Source organism: Asterias rubens, chromosome 12 (genome assembly GCF_902459465.1).
Source record: "Asterias rubens chromosome 12, eAstRub1.3, whole genome shotgun sequence".
Classification (NCBI taxonomy): Eukaryota; Metazoa; Echinodermata; class Asteroidea; order Forcipulatida; family Asteriidae; genus Asterias; species Asterias rubens.
Genome location: NC_047073.1, coordinates 466,293 through 483,901, shown reverse-complemented (window position 1 = coordinate 483,901; position 17,609 = coordinate 466,293). Strand labels below are relative to the sequence as shown.

General features: G+C 39.2%; 1 protein-coding gene across 1 annotated transcript in view; it reads left to right on the top strand.

Annotated features, from left to right (window-relative positions):
- The window catches only part of LOC117297664 (KICSTOR complex protein SZT2-like), a 67,722-nt gene that overhangs the window by 5,426 nt on the left and 44,687 nt on the right, over positions 1-17,609 (top strand). Inside the window, exons 8-25 of the mRNA XM_033780811.1 lie at positions 649-869; positions 1,691-1,787; positions 2,553-2,601; positions 3,300-3,457; positions 4,684-4,780; positions 5,310-5,444; positions 6,089-6,244; positions 6,800-6,865; positions 7,572-7,622; positions 8,168-8,320; positions 8,864-8,978; positions 9,663-9,874; positions 10,317-10,538; positions 11,867-11,945; positions 12,954-13,177; positions 14,499-14,673; positions 15,160-15,394; positions 16,170-17,371. Coding sequence (XP_033636702.1) covers positions 649-869; positions 1,691-1,787; positions 2,553-2,601; positions 3,300-3,457; positions 4,684-4,780; positions 5,310-5,444; positions 6,089-6,244; positions 6,800-6,865; positions 7,572-7,622; positions 8,168-8,320; positions 8,864-8,978; positions 9,663-9,874; positions 10,317-10,538; positions 11,867-11,945; positions 12,954-13,177; positions 14,499-14,673; positions 15,160-15,394; positions 16,170-17,371 — 3,647 coding nt within the window. The remainder of the gene's footprint in view (positions 1-648; positions 870-1,690; positions 1,788-2,552; positions 2,602-3,299; positions 3,458-4,683; positions 4,781-5,309; positions 5,445-6,088; positions 6,245-6,799; positions 6,866-7,571; positions 7,623-8,167; positions 8,321-8,863; positions 8,979-9,662; positions 9,875-10,316; positions 10,539-11,866; positions 11,946-12,953; positions 13,178-14,498; positions 14,674-15,159; positions 15,395-16,169; positions 17,372-17,609) is intronic.

The following is a 17,609-nucleotide window of genomic DNA, read 5'->3' as shown; positions in this document are numbered from 1 at the left end:
ATTGAACCCAAGTTTCACCACTTATGGGGTGACAGGTCTTTTTCTTCAGCTGCGCCACGCATCTGGAACTCTCTACCACTTAATCTTAGATCTTGTTCTTGTACCACAAAATTCAAATCTCTTCTCAAAAGTTTTGTTATGTCACAGGTTTTCAATGACTTATTTTGTTGTGTCTGTATTTTCTTTGTTTTGTTTTGTTTTTCGGTTTTACTGCCCCTTGAACACCCAGCAGAATGGATATGTGCGCATTACAAGTCTTATTATTATTATTTTTCATTATTTTGGGTGTTGAAGTTGGAAATATTTACTAGTCTGGATTAGCATGCACATCCTCTACCAAATGGGTTATCTAACCCTTATGTTGGAGGTCTCCCTGTTCCGGGATGCCAGTGAAAAGCCACTATATAAGATTTACCCAGTGGCTTATTACTTGTTATTTTTTGGTTACACTAGTCTGCTAAATGAAAGTTTGCCCTGCGTATTACATACTGTTGCATGTTCTGCAACAAAGTTTGAACGAATCTTGGTCCAAATCTGCTGATGAGTAACTAATACAGACATATGATTTAATTGTGTATGTGTAAATATTTAAACATAATATGAACTCAATATAAGCTTGCAATTTGTTCCTCTATCGTTTCCAATCAGGAATTATCTGCGTTACTGATGGAGTAACAGCAATGCCTGATGTAGCATCTACAAACCATCTCCTGACCCAGATGAGGAATTCCACAGTAGCCTGTTCATTCATCCAAGTAGGCAGAGGGTTCCATCCCCATTGTAGCTTCGGCTATATCCCTCACACTGAGATCATGCAGTTTATGGCCACAGCAACCTTCGGTGCTTTTCTGTGCAAGTGTCCGGAAATAGTAAGTGAGAAATTTCGGGCATGTCCTTGCCGAGCGGTTAAAGGCAGTGGACACTATTGTTAATTACTCAAAATAATTATCATCATGAAACCTTTCTTGATTATGATTAAAGGGGAGAGGTTGATAGTATAAAACATTGTGAGAAACAGCTCCCTCTGAAGTGACGTAGTTTTCGAGAAAGAAGTAACTTTCCACGAATTTGATTTCAAACATCAGAACGCACACAAACTCGTGTGAGGGAGGGTGTTTTTTCTTCCATTGTTATCTCGCAACTTCGTGACCGATTGAGCTCAAATTTTTACAGGTTTGTTATTTTATGCATATGTTGAGAAACACCAACTTGAACTGTCAAGACTAGTCTTTCGACAATTACCAATAGTGGCCACTGTCTTTAAGAGCACTAGACTCAAACTCTGGTATTTCTGATCAAAAGAGTGCGGGTTTGAGGCCCAGTCAGGACACTTGTGTCCTTAAGCAAGACACTTTATCAAGATTGCTTTGTTCTTCGGAAAGGTCGTATAGCCGTTAGTCCTGTGTGTTGTGTAATGCACATACAATAACCCAGTGTACTTATTGAATAGAGAAGGGGTTCGCCCCGGTGTTCCTGGCTGTGGCTGCTGAATGCGCCGTAGCACCTTGTTAACCCTAATAAGGTGCTACATAATTGGCTCTCAGAATTCATATTTCAATAAACTATCTTTCTGTTTAAATATCCATACTAAGCGCCTTGAGTACCTTGTTGTGCGTTATACAAGACTTTGATATTATTATTATACACAAAAGGCTGATTCATTCTAAATTATTTGTTTCCTCTCGTCCAGGATATATCCAGGAGAGATATGAATCAGTATCACAAAGCATTTCTGTCTTGGAATTTCCAGAAAGGACTGGAAGGTTTCAAGATAGATTACGTTAAAGGTAAGTTGTGATGTTGATTTTTATTCCTGATAGGCATTTATATCAAGAATAAAGTTGTTTCAAACTGAAGGATACTGATAGAAGTGGACTGTTGTATCTTGTCCATCCATAAATCCTTATTACCCCATTTTCGTGAGCTTGTCAGAATCCAACATCATTTTTGGTTACTCAACCACCAAACACAATGTCTGCAAATTTACATTAAACTTACATAGTTTGAAGATAATGATAGCAGAAAGTTTCCCTTAAAATGTTTACTTGCTGAGTTGCTGTAATTTTTGAGAAATGAGTAAATCAATTTCAAAAAATAATTTTTGTCTCATGTTTACTTGCTGAGTTGCTGTAATTTTTGAGAAATGAGTAAATCAATTTCACAAAAATAATTTTTGTCTCATGTTTACTTGCTGAGTTGCTGTAATTTTTGAGAAATGAGTAAATCAATTTCACAAAAATAATTTTGGTCTCAGTTTTAACAAGTACAACATATTCACCAGTAATGGTATAAAATAATTTGTGTCTCTCTGAGACGAAAGTTGTGTTTGCGACATTGTTTTATTCATTTACAAAAAACTATAGCACCTCGGCCAGTAGTATTTTAAGGGAACCTTTCTATTATCATCTTTAAACCGTGTAAGTTTAATGTCAATCTGTGGAAATTGTGTTTTGTGTTGTACAAAAAGTACCAATTCCCTTTAACTCTCTAAGATACAGAGTAAAAGTTTCAGATTTCACTAATGTTTGCCAACAATTTATGTTTATTTACAGGCAGACAACATCAAGTCGTTTCACCTGAAGTTGGCGCTCAGTCAGAGGGGTTTGTAACTTGTTCTCAATTTTTATTCTATTTTACTCATGACATTTGTGACAAGCCTTGTCAGAAATAGTTTTCAATTTTCTGCTAAAAATGTTGCTGCTAAAGTGCCTGCCACAAGAACACAAGTGTCCCACCGATCAGGCCAGGATTCAAACCAAAAATCTGTAGATTAATTTGTGTCCACTGCCCTAGACCGCTTAGTCACGACATCCCACAAGAAAGTCATTTGGTCTTGAACTATAAACAGTCCCACATGTCTTCAGGTGAGGAGAACTTTAATGCAGGAAGGTGATGAGGAGGTCTTTGTATGCAAGTGTCTGTTCAGCTGGTAACCAGTGAAGGCTTCTTAGGACTGGTGTAATGTTCGTGTATTTCAGTGTGTTTGTCACTAGACTGACTACGATATTCTGGACCCGTTAGAGCTTCTGAACTAGGTAGTTTGGGAGACTTAGCAGTAGACAATTGCAGCAGACATTATACATATCAAACTGATTTGCAGCTCTGATGTTCAAAGATGTCTGCTTTGAAGTAAATTAACAATGAAGTTTGAAACGTTTTTATACAGAATGTATATTTATAATTTGTTCTTGTACAGAATCCAGCCACCCTTTGCACTGAACAAGAAGGGACTGTGTACCATTCCATTGATAAGGAAGAAGCATACAGAATATATATATATATAATTTGTTCTTGCACAGAATCCAGCCACCCTTTGCACTGAACAAGCAGGGACTGTGCACCATTCCATTGATAAGGAAGAAGCATAGAGATTACAAGCTGCATACCTGCCTGGCCAATGTACTCTCTGTTAGACTACGAGAGGGATACACCATTAAAGATGTGGCACTTACAAAAAGTAAGCAATTTTAGGTTTCCCTTGGCCTTTTTTACACCATGTTTGTTTCCCCTCCCTCCCCTTCCTCATTCTCTATGGGTGCGTTCTATTAGCTTCCCTGGGTAGACCCCGGTCTGCCCCCGGTACGTTCTGCTGGCTTTGACGTCATTCCAGGGGCTCACCTGGGTCAGCCCCCAGTGCCCTGCTTGTGGAGTGGGTCACTTGGGGCTGGCCCGAGGTGCATGACATCACCACGAGAGGGTGAGTGATCGTTCGATTAGCTCTTGTCAGGGGCTCACCCGAGTGGTGAGCATCGCAGGGGTTGACCCAGGGAAGCTAATCGAACGCACCCATTATGTCCTTATGTATCTTCCCTGTGTCATGTTACTTTGTTTCCCCTTTTGCCCCACTATATCCTTTATCCCGTTCCCTTGTGTGTTTTTGTCTTGTATTGGTCATTTAGTTTCATTATTTAATATTTTAATATTTTAATATTTTGATCGAGTCTTGTTCTTATTTAAAGGTTTGTTCTGCTTTTAATATATTTGTGTTGTGTATTTTATATTTAATTTCTTTTTATATGTGCAAAATGATTTTCACACTGGCATGACGAATAAATATTGAATTGAATTGAAAGAAATGGCACAGTTTGTTTAAAGGGCGCACATAACATTGGTAAGGTTGAAAATACAAATGTTCACAGGTTTGTTGAAACTTACATGGTATAAAAGTTGGACATGGTAGAAAACTTCCCTTGCAGCCTTGAAGTTTGTTTGCTTGAAATCCAAAGTCCAACATTTGAAAATAAAAACTTGTTTTCTCTCTCTATGTGCTTATGATTCTGATGAGCGATTGAGCTGAAAGGCATTGGGCACTATTGGTAATTGTCAAAAAAACAGTATTCTCACATGGTGTATCCCAACATATGCATAAAATAACTAACCTGTGGAAATCTGGACTCAATTGGTCGTCAAAGTTGCAAGAGAATAATGAAAGAAAAAACATCATTGTTGCAAAAGTTGTGTGCTTTCAGATTCCTTGAATTTAAGACCTCAGCTGAGGTCTCTTTAAATTCAAATATTTTAGTGAGAAATAACTTCTTTCTCAAATACTACGTTACTTCAGAGGAAACAGCTCCCCATTGCTCGTTACCAAGTGAGTTTTTATGCTTACAAATATTTCCAGTGCCTTGGGTGTCGGTGGTTTCTAAAACTCATTTGTACTGACGTTTTTTTTCTTTTCTTCAGATGACAAACAGATAGAAGTGAAACTAGCACTCCCCTGGAAATACAACGGCAGGATTGAATACATAGCCTCATCTGCATGGCCACTGAATCCAAACAGGTATGAATTAGGTAGTCACTAACATTCTTTTTCCAGATGGTTTTGCAGTATAAGGCAATTGTTGGCAGCTTGAGACTTTATGAATACAACTGTCCTTTTAGGAACATTATTTCTACCTGCCGTCAATTTCACCAAACTCTTTCTAACTTAGGATTAATTTCAGGACTTAGGACGACGTCAGTTCCGTTTCCGAGGACGTTTGAACCCATCCTAAGTTAGGACATGTTATTCAATCCTAGTGTTTCATGAAACCGGCTGCTGGAGCGTATCTCCCACAAGACATCAAACAAACTATCGGCTCATTGCATGCGCTTGTTCATCAGGGGCCCATAACCTTACAAGCTTTGCTTCTTTAGGGGTCCCTCCCAATTTCATGAATGTCCATGCTTATTCTAATTAATCTTATCAAACAACTATTTATCTCTTAACTTCCAATTAACATTGTCTTTGATTTGATTGTGGTTTTGATAATGTTGAAATAAACGGACTTATTGATTGATTGATTGATTGATTGATTGATTGATTGCAGGCATTTGACCAATGTTGATGTGATAATGGAAGGGAGCTATGAGTTTCTACTTGATGTGACCTGCCCTATGAAAAAGAGTCCACACAACCTTTACCGCGCTAAGGTCGTCACAAACTTCTGGCAAACATTACAAAGGTAAGCAATGAATGAAAGCAATAAATGAAAATATAATGATAATATCAAAGCCTTATATCGCGCACTTATCTACCAATACAGAAATATAGGCTATTGAAGTTATGAATTCTGAGACCCAATTATGTAGCGCCTTAAAAGTGTTTGCAAGGTGCTACGGCGCATTCTGCTGCCACTGCTAGGAACATCGGGGCAAACCCCTTTTCTTTTTGATAAGTACACTGGGTTCTTTTTCATGCTTTACACAACACATGGGACCAACAGCTTAACGTCCTATCCGATGGACGAAGCAATGGTTAAGTGTCTTGCTTGATCAAAAGCATACTGATTGAAGCGTTGAGATGTCAACACCGGTTCTTCAAAAGAGATTTACACACAGTGCTACCGCAAACTTCCCCTAGTTATACTCCTACCGTGTAATCAAATTCTGAGGTCTCGAAATCAAATTCAAATATTATAATGGAAAATTACTTCTTTCTCGTAAACTACGCTACTTCAGAGGGAGCCGTTTCTCAAAATGTTTTATACTATCAACATCTCTCCATTGATCGCTAACAAGTAGGTTTTTATGCTAACAATTATTTTGAGTAATTACCAATAGTGTCCACTGCCTTTAAGGATGTTTGTTTGAACTCTTTGTCTTGCAGCTTACAAGAGACAGACCAGCTCTTAGTTCATCTCCAGTCTTTCTCAACGAACGCAATCTTCTACAAAGTACCAGAAGGAATCAAGAAGGGCATCCCACTGCTCTACATGCCTCCGTATTCGGACACCCCGGTCCTGGCCCAGAAGTTTGACACAAAGTCAGTTGAATTCACACATCACCCCAGTATTATTATTATTACTATTATTTATTCAACTACAGCATCACAAATACAAAATGAATACCAGGCAAAATGTAGAATTAAAACAACAAAGCAACAAACATAAGCCTAGCCTAAGAAACATACATAATAGCAAAGTGCAAAAAAGATGATGACAGGAGGGCAACTAGATGAGCATGGAGAACAGCAGAATTATTGTCACGGGGAAGTTAAAAATTAGTGTACGCAAGCACGTTTGGGGGTTGAACAAAGAAAAATTTACTAGATCGGTATTTGAACCAATGACCTCGGGATTAACATGCTGTTGCTCTATCAACTGAGCTGTCTAGTCCTATGTTGGCCAATCTTCTTAATTTTGTCAATATCTTTGCTCGGGGATGTCTGTCAGAAGCCATACAACCATTAACTTCCATGTAATCAGAGATCACACCCAAGTTCAGACCACAACCTGGGAAGTGGCAGCTACATGATCACCTTAATTTATTCATGTTGCCTTGGTAATCATCGTTTGTGTTCTGCATTTCTATAAAACAGAGACTCGAGCTTGGAACAATTTGCAGCTTTCTGGAAGAGGATAGCTCTGATGGAGCCCAAGAAATGGTAATCTTGAGTCCATTGGATTTTGATCTTATTTAAGTAATTTCATCCCATTCATTTATGTTTGAAATAAATAGTAATAATAATAATATCAAGTCTTATAGAGCGCACGTATCTATCAAACAAGGTACTCAGGGCGCTGGGTATATATACAAACTTTCATGAAGATAGGTAATTGCAGTGATGAATTCTGAGACCCAATTATGTAGCACCTTATAAGGATTTACAAGGTGCTACGGCGCATACAGCAGCCACAGCCATCAACACCGGGGCGAACCCCTTCTCTTTTCGATAAGTGCACCGGGTTCTTTTACATGCCTTACACAACACATGGGACCAACGGCTTTACGTGCCATCCGAAGGACGAAATCACCTTACACTCAGACATTGCTGATAAAGAGGAATGTTTGCACCTTTTTTTGTTTTTGTAAAAATGTTTGGAAAAATTACAATTTTTTTTTGTTCCCAAATGAAGATACTGTGTTGATGTGGAAGTATTGAAATAATGTCAGTTCAGGATATGACCTTTGACCTTGACCTTTTTTGTTGAGTGACAGAAGATCAAACTGTGCTGCCATTTTTGGGTCGTCTCAAAATGATCTAATGGTTAAAACTAGAGCTGTTGAAACTTGAACAAAACAAAATAAGAGTTTCCAGTTTGAAAATTGTGCACAACTGTTCTTAAAAGACGATGTGTTTTTCTTCTCAGGCAGAGGTGGTTACACACGCACAAGATTCCATTGCTCTTAGTACCAGACATGTAAGTCAATCTATCATACATTGATAGAAGTTTTCTAAAAGATATTTGTTGCGTTGAATGAATTGATTTTATATAGATTAAATGAATGTATGGAATGATTACAGCTAGATAAATTTGAAAAGGAAAATATATCGTGGTTATTTGGAGGTGTAAACTTATTCCCCTCCTCTACAATGAAATTTAAAATAAACACCAAATAACTAACCTGTGAAAATTGCATTCAATTTGAGAGTCATATTTTTACGGATACATCTGAAAATAATTAGTATTTACGTTTCGTGTGAGATTATTTGGCGGAAGTATTTCAGCAGAAACTGATTTTGGGAGAGGTCTTCAAATACTATTTTCTTGACTTACAAAGTACTTTAGATGAAACTGTTTTCAAGGAGGATCGGTACCAACTTTGAAGTTTCAGTTAATTATTTATTTATTCATTTTTGTTTGGGGAGGGGGGGGGTGTTGGGGGAGGGGATATATTAATAATTGTGTACTTTGTCTTTAAATATTCTAACTTTATTTCTTCATCCTGTATCATAACTTTGTAGGCCATTGCCAAAGCATCTCTACCTACCAAACAACAATGGTCGCTATAACAACATCCAGTGTCGAGTTGCTCAGAAGGAACTTAACTCCCTCCTAACAGAGTTCAGTACGTTCACGTTGCTAGAGAACCACAGCTATATAACTCTCACTACTAAGTAAGTACAGGTACATGTAGGTCTCGGTCCTCTCGTTTGAAGACCTGAGTGCGTACGCAAAGCACGCGCAATTGTCAAAATAGGCCGAATCTGGGGTTGAAGCCCTGGATTCGAATAGTATGACATGCTTACAGAAGTTGAAGTGCGAATATGTCATGACAATGCGACCGGCGACTCACGTATGTCGTCATCATGCTATGAAAACGTCTATTGATAACCAGTGACGCTACCATGCCTAGGTAGCTGGTCGGCTAGTTTAGCTGAATTATGTAGGTCAAATAAAACAAATAAAACAGTGGACACAATTTCATAGAAACGCAAACAGTCCTCCCACCTCTTCATTAAAGGTGTTTTGTTTTCATTTTTTTTTAGAGATGACATTAAAGTCCTTTCACCTCTTTCTTAAAAGTGGTTTGGTTTCATTTTATTTTAGAGATGCCAAAAGTCCTTCCACCTCTTTCTTAAGGTGTTTGTTTTCATATTTTAGAGATGCTAACAGTCCTTTCACCTCTTTCTTACAAGTGATTTGTTTTCATTTCCTAGAGATGCCAACAGTCCTCCCACATCTTTCTACTTGATCCGAATCTTATCTAAGGCGCCTTGTGTGGTCATTAGACTAGCCTTCCTAGGCGGTACACCAGGTCATGAGAGAAATAAGGTGAGGTTTAGAGATCAATAAGATGTGAGCACAGAGTTAACTGTTGGTAGTGTTAAAGGTATTATACATAATTTGTAATGATCCAAACAAGTTATAGACCCAATCCACACAAGTGTGTGTCTACTATTTCCACCTTTTCTGGAGAAAAATGAACTTAAATCTCTAACCTTACTTTTTGTAATCTGTTGCCTGGTGCAAACTCATAATAAATGCTAAATGCCAAAAGTCGTAATGGCATCACATTCTAGCAAACTCTTTCTCAGAGGCAGTTGTCTCGAGTGATAAATAAGATGTAAGCTTTCAGATGTTGCTTTCGGGACCTCAAAATCAAATTCTGAGGTCTCGAAGCCAAATTCAAATATTTTAGTGGAAAATCACTTCTTTCTCGAATGTGTTATACTATCAACAACTCTCCATTGATCGTTAACAACTAAGTTTTTATACTAACAGTGATTACCAATAGACCTTTATCATGCTGTCACCATTTTGGTCATGCTCCCTGTTTCCATAACAGTAATGAATGCTAACATTCATTAAGCAAACATGGCACCAGACTTTTATTTCGTCTAGCCTCAGTTTGGTTACAATGAGTTGGAATGGAGTAAAATCAAGATGGCCACACCGTGATAAAGGTCTTAAGTGTCCATGCCTTTAAGCAGCTGTATAAACTTTGGCTCTGTACAGATTGTGAACAAGCTCCGGAAGAGACTACAAGAACTGACTGTACCAATGAAGCAGACATCTTACCTCAAGGCACCGACGACACAACGCAAGTCAGTCATTGCTAAGATGGCTCAAGCTGTCAAAGGGAAGCCATCTCAAATGGAGCAGAAACACACCAAGGATAAACCCTGCATAGTCATCCTCGCTAGACCCATAGATATTGTTCTCGTCAAGTAAGTGAAAATAATGATGGCACGTCATGGCCAAGCGGTTAAGAGCCCTGGACTCAAACTCTGGTGTTTCTGATCAGCAGAGTGGGGTTTGAGTCCTAGTCGTGACACCTGTGTCCTTAAGCAAGACACACAACCATGAAAGCATCGTCCTTCGGATGGGACGTAAAGCCGATGGTCATGTGTGTTGTGTAACACACGTAAAAGAACCCAGTGCACTTATCAAAAAGAGAAGGAGTGTGCCCCGGTGTTCCTAGTTTGATTGGCAGCATATTGTGCCACAGCACCTTGTAAAACTTTTTATTTTTTATGGTTTGGAATTCATGCCTGATTCGTCAAACAACTAACTTTTGTTCTAGATATTAAAGCGCAACTTCATTTCGCTGAAACTTACCAAATTTCAAGCCAGATTTATTCAGTTTTTCCAATCCTGTTTTTGTTCTAGATATGAACGAATGCCACCTGATTTTGCGGATTTGAAGACATCCATCCAGGTGACCACAGGTTCGGTGCCAGTCTACATGGACAGTAAAGGTCCTAGTAAGGACCTGAATCGTCTTGCGTGTTACTTACACCATCATCGTTGGATATGGGATGCTCAGAGTGATCATAGCACTCCACCTATCTCCATGGAAGCAGTCTCACATGTCCTATCAGTGCTTACTGAGTAAGTCAGTTAACTTTTTCATTTCAAGGAATTCATGTTCTATTCTAGATCTGGGCACAAATTTATGCATCTACCTAAATAGAAAATATTGCTAAGCAAAATGAAAAGGATACCATTCACAGGTAGTACATTTGTTGCTGGAAGCCTTATTCTGGTAACAAATTTGGTTGTGCTTGGTAAGTTTTTGTGCTGAAGCAGCTCTGTGAAGTCGGGCCCTAGAAGTCAAATTATTTAATCAATTGCCCAACAAAATAAACTGCTTTGTTTTGAGTTATTTGCCATTCAAGTTCTTATGTTTAAAAACAGGTTATTAACACTAAAACAAAATGTGGTCTGAAGGACAAGAAGGACTTGGCGTGTCAACTCTTGGTTTTCAATTGGTCTTGAGTTCCAGAAGCCTGTTGTTTTGGACGCCCCTAGGTGAAATGTCATTGTCATTTTGACCAAAAACAAAAAGAAATAATAATAATAATAATAATAATACACTGCTATTATACAGCGCTTCTCACAAAATAGTGTAAGGATTTGGTCTTGGGGGCTGTCAGAAGCCTATTGTTCTTTGGACCATCTCGGTAAAATGGCAAGAAATGGATTGTGGGGCATTTATGTCTACCAAAAATGACTTTCTTTTTGTTTGTTATGTCGTTTGTGGACGCCCCTAGGTCAAATGTCAGGGTCATTATACCACTACAAAAGAAATGTCTGAGCAATATTTCGAGAAGGACTTGCCATATTTTCTCTAAACATGCTGTGTGGATTTGTTATTGGGATTTGTCAGAAGCCTATTGTTTTTGGACCACCTAGGTCAAATGTCAAGAATCGGATTGGCTTACAGGGCAATAATGTTTACCAAACATGTATTTTCTCTAGGTTGTTTTTGCATCTGAGATAAAGCATATAGTTTATTTTTACTCTTATACCAGTGTGTAATTAGCTCTGTATACTCAGTACTTCCCGAGTTATGTTGAAGTGTTGTGGCCGAGTGGTTATTAAGAGCACGGAATTCAAACTCTGGTTTTTCTGATCAGCAGAGTGTGGGTTTGAGTCCCAGTCGTGACAAATGTGTCCTTAAGCAAGACACTTAACCATGATTGCTTCGTCCTTTGAATGGGACGCAAAGCTGCTGTTCCCGTTTGTTGTGTAACACATGTAAAAGAGAAGTGGTTTGCCCTGGTGTTCCTGGCTTGATTGGCAGTATATTAGGCCACAGAAACCTTGGAAACCATTACATGATGCTATGTAAAAGGAGTAGATCTCATGATTCAAGCTTAGTCCCATACCTTGCAGAAAATATTATTATATGACATGTTTTGTTGATTTCTGTATAGTTTGAGGCTGCAGGAAGGATTTCATTTCTCCTACTCTAACTCAGGGATCATCAGCTTTGTGGCTGAGCTCAAAATGAAGGTAATTTAGCTTTTTAAAACTTCCCCCTTAGGGAGGGCAGATTGAGTTTGCCTTTCTATACTGCTTGCCATAAAACCAAATCGTGGAATTTGTTTGGGCTGTAATTAAAGGGTCTATGTACTTTTTGTAGTACAATGTCCACAGATTTACACTAAACTTACACAGTTTGAAGATAATGATAGTAGAAAGCTTCCCTGAAAATATTATTTGCTGAGGTGCTGTAGTTTTTGAGAAATGAGTAAAACAATGTCATTAAAATAATTTTTGTCTCGGTGATCATGAATCAAAAACTATATTAGCATGTAAAACATATTTTCATGACATTGTTTTACGTATTTATCAAAAATTACAGCACCTCAGCAACTAATATTTTAAGTTACGCTTTCTACTATCATTATCTTCAAACGGTGTAAGTTTAATGAAACCTGTGGACATTGTGTTTTGTGTTACAAAAAGTACCTAAATCCTTTAAGTCACTCATAGTAGTATTGTTATTAACCCTTGAGAGACCATAGCGGCTGCAAGCGGCTTGTAGCAAAAGTAGTAGTAGGCTCATTCTTTTGAGAACTTGTCTTGCTTTATATTATATTATCGCGGGGTAGAGTTTTTGGAATTCAGGAGACTTTTCAGTTCATAAAAGAGTTGTCCTGCTTTTTAACTTCTACCTGGGTGGAAGGTAGGGAATCAGCCAGGACTACTACTACTTTTGATTATTGGATTGAGGGGACTTCTCGTTAACTGCACTACTGCGGAGTGAGTTCTTAAATTAGAAGGAAATTTCAGGAATATGATTTTTCTGTTGTTCAACGGAAATCATGGTTTTTTAAACCCCTAACCCCCAAAAATGAAGTTAAATTAGTTATACTTTAAAGATCTACCTGCAGGCACTCGCCCTAGCAAGCTTTCATGCTTTGCGCTAGCAAGCTTCTGTTTTGCGCTTATAGTTCCGGTTTGTTTTCACATCCTTGGTCAATATTGTACTTGACGTCTCTACTTAATTCTTCACAGAATCCAATCAAATCCAGAAGCACAGATCTCTTCCCTGGTTTCCAGCCACATCCATCAGCCAAACTAGATGGTGGAGAGAGTACCAGTAAGCAGTCAGACCGTGTGCAACATGGGGAGACAGACACGTCAACGGATAACAGTAGGGATGATGTCTTCCCTTGCCTTGTGCAGTACATTGTATTCCCACCTCACACTGCCACCTATTGTAGGGATAGAGGAGTAGGGTAAGGAAATCAGCCTATTGACCCCTTGCACGCACATCACACGTGGCGACTCTGCCACGCTCACCATTTTGGTAGTCATTGGGTTTACGTGTAAATGTCGCGTCGCCTAAAATGCGCACTTCATTGAATAATGCACAGTGACATTGACCACCAAAATGGTGCATCCAAGATTATTCTGATGATGACTTCAAGTGAATTGGGTCAATTACTAAGATACCAACTCTCTCTGATTCTGGGGAAAGTTCCCTGAAAATAAACAAATATTTCCATGTTCTTGTTAATTTGTTTTATTATGACACACCTCTTGCGTGTTCTGTTTTCTGATTGGCTGAAACACTGTCACATGGGGTTAACTCATGGTCTAGTGCATGAGATTTGCGCCACTGTGAACTAGACGGGCGTCAAGACATCGCGCGCACATGATTTGCAGGAATTAGTTCCTGGAGCAGGCATTAGACTTACAATTTTTGACTGGTTACAGTGCCCTCTCATGATGTGAACCGTGGACAGCAACTAAAAAACTGAATCTGGGTTTAGTAAAACCCTGACAAATTCTTTTCTTATTTCACATTTTAGACCGATGTGTGTTATAAAACACGTATGGACTGGCATAAATTGGTCAATAGTGTACATCTATTCCCCCTCGGGCCTGTGAGAGACCAGAAGAGGGACCTATCTTTTTTGGTCACTCAAAGTTCCTTGGGGGAATAGACATGCACTATTGTCCTCATTGCCAGTCAATGGGTATAATATCTCCCTGATTACGCAAATGTTGCCCTACTGTGTTGAGCGTAATCAAAATCTTCTGGAAATTGGCAGACTTGATAGCTTATCGCAAGTATATATTTGGTTTGCGGTAGCACCATGTGTGTATCTACTCGCCAGGTAGAGTTTGTTCTTTAGAGAACTGTCTTTCTATATTCTACTATCGCGGAGTAGATTTGTCAGACGGTTCGGGCGACTTTTCAGTTCTGAAAAGAACTGTCCTGCTTTTTAACTACTACCTGGGCAGAAGGTAGAAACTTGGCTGGGACTACTTCTTTAGCTTATAGGATCGTAATTAACTGCAATACCGCGGTATCAGTTCTTGAATTGGTTTCGATGTTTCGACTAGCTTGCTCTAGTCATCGTCAGGAGACTGAAGAGATAGAGAAGTGTGCATATTTATAGTAGAACATGGAAAGACATTTCTCTAAAGAACAAACTCTACCTGGCTAGTAGATATATTGGTACCTCGCCATGCAATGCCTCAAATAATTTATCGCAAGTATATAAGTGAAAATTTAAAGTCTATTTAATATATTTTGTTTTCTTGCATTAGAGGATCTAATCATCCTGATGTAGACATCTTAGATGACCAAGACACAGCGGAAGCAGACGGCCAGCTCCAACTGGTCACTGAATGTTGGGTTGAACCACAGAGTGGAACGGTGTTTGATGCTCCTGCAGAAAGGGACTATTTCCAAAACTGCTGCTACAAAGACGTCCCTCAAGTGGTAAATTGAAAAAATTATTATCATTTAATTTCTGTCTCTAGACAGGCATGATAAATTTTCCTACTTTTTAGGGTTTGGGTACTTTTTGTAACACAGAAAACAATGTCCACAGATTGACATTAAACTTTACACCGCTTGAAGATAAGGATGGTAGAAAGGTGCCCTTAAAATATTACTTACTGAGGTGGTGTAGTTTTTGAGAAACGAGTAAAACAATGTTACAAAAAATAGTTTTGGTCTCAGTGAGACAACATTTGCTTTAGCATGTACAGAGTATTTACACAACTCTCCTTTAAAAACATTGCTCTTTGATTTTCACAATTTTTCTAAAAAATCTTGAAGACTAATGAAGCTGAAACTTCTACTGGAAAATTATCTCTGGCCGTATGTAAATGTATTTGTGGTTCTTAGTTTCTTTTTTTAACTTTTGTTTGCCTCAAATTGCCAATCATATTTAACAAAGCGTTTTCTTTCGGTTGTTTACAGTTATTTCCTTTAGATCAGGAGGTCATCTCAACCCTCTTGACCTTTGAGCATCTTAAGGTCATGTGTCACGACCCGGCTATATTGTCACCGTTTATGACGCAGCAATCGACAGACGCAGTAGGGGACACACTGAGGTTGAGTGAGTCCATTACTCACCTACCATTCAAGTTAGAAGTGTTGAAGTTACTACCTAGATGTCAACAGGCTGAAATCTTATGCTCAATGCTGATTGAAGGTGAGGTTGATAGCCAGACATTTCATGCACAAATTTACATCTGTGAAAATTGTAGTGCAGACTAGATAGCAAAATGTTCTAGATTTGGTGTTTGGCGAGTCGTGGCCAAGCCATTTAGTGCTAGTAGCTGGGTCATCAGGGTTTGGGTTCGAATCACAGTCATGACACTTGTGTCCTTAAGGAAGTACTTATAACTATAATTGCTTCTTTCTACCCAGGGGTAAATGGGTACCTGTGTGGACAGAGATGGTTCTGGTAACTGATTAAGCTTAGTGTGCTGCATAGTTCTCAGCGCAGGCTGTAATACTCCCCAGGGAGCTGAGATGGTTTTAAACAATGAAATAAATGGCCCAGTGACCGGGGGTGGTACTAATGATGGAGTGCCATGAGCATCACTGAGTGGTTCAATTAGCTCAAAATAAGAAGCCAATAAACTTTTATTATTTTAACTGATACAACTTTTAGTAAAACATTTGGACTTCGTGGAAGTGGCTGAGCGGTTAAGAGCACTGAGTTCAAACTCTTTGCACAAAAAGTGTGTTTTGTGAATGTAACATGATCACACACATCTGCAGTAACATTAAACAAATGTGTCCAACACCCCTCAAAGCACATCAATCTTTTATGAAAAAAAGTATGTCACTTTTACATATACAGCGATGTCTTTTTTAGTACAAAAACAGTGATAAAGAAGTACCAAAAGTTTGTCCTACAACCATTGTTCATTAACTGCGTCTTTGTGTCAATTGTCTCTGTCTGGTTGTTTTGATTTCAGAAGATTTACTAGAAAGTAACGCAACTGAGAGTCAACCGAGACCGCAGTTTCCCCGTTACCCATCCCCTAACAACACACTGTATTGCCTCCTGTTGAATGCGCTGTCCAAGATGTCAAATCATGAACTCACACTGTCCAAAGAGGAGAGTCTCAATTTCACCAAGATGGTCTTGTCAAGACAGCGTGACTTTGACAACCAACCTGCTCCCTTTAACCTCTCCGACTCAGACTATGAGGCCCTCTTGAAAAGTGCAGCTCAATGTGAAAAAGAGGAAGCAGGTCGCACAACAAGTCTAGCAACTGACCTCTCCGATTCTCTATCCAGTACCCAGCCAGAGGCTTGGCACCAGGCTATGAGGGAAGTCCAAGCTCTACGAGAGAATCCGGTTCCGCAGTGGGCATGTTATGTCAAGGATACTGTGAGAGGTGGGGAACCAGACAAGGATGCCAAACCCAGCTCACATCTTGTGCTCACGTTCATTCCCGCAAGCTATGGTGACTTACAAAAGCTCATGGACGTTGGACAGGTCAAAGGTGACGATCCTAACCAAGTTGGTAACGATACTGCTAAGACTGCAAGGCATTCTGGGAATGCATCCCCCTCGACGCATGAAGCAAACCAACCAAGTGAGCTTAATAACTCTACAGAACACACTCAGAGTGACTCAAATTGTGAAGCAACTGATTCCGATTCCAACCAGGACCCTGGTGAATCAGACTTTAAACATGGACTGACGCTGCCAATATATGTCTATGATTGCTCCCTCTCCTCGATCAAGCACCAACTCCTGAAACATGATGACCATCTACCCCTCCAAGATGTCTTCCAAGACCTGACCTTTGCTTCCCTGGAAGCCCAGATTGAACACTTCAGCAGTTCTCGTCCCAGTACCCCAAGAGGATCTCTCTCAAGACATTCCTCCAAATCTCATCTGGAACCAATGCCTGGAGCTCCTCACAACAGATGCCTTAGCTCAGGTCATCCCAGTAAACTTCTTGGACGGTTCTGCTCCCAACTGGGTGACAAAATTAGCAAGTATTTCGTCATGGCCATCTTCAAGAGTTTACAACGAGGGCAGTATGTGGATTGTCATGATGTACAGATGGCCTTGGACTACATCTGCACTGAATCACTTCATGATATTGATATTACACATTTTCTACATGCTGTTTGTGGACATATCAGAAAATACAATGAAAAGGTAAGGGGTATTAAAATTCAAAATTTTATTAAAATTCGATCTGAGCAAGCGTTTTTTTACTTTTATTTTTCCCCCTTCAAAAACCTTCATTACAGATGGACACTGTCGAGCCAATAATACTTGCTCATTTTTTTTAAGAAAGAAAGTTAAAATTCTGCCTGTAAATCATGGTTTGCCTTCATGCTGGAAACCGCTTCCCCTTTGAGTCACTGGGCACCTTTTGGTAATTAAAGACCAG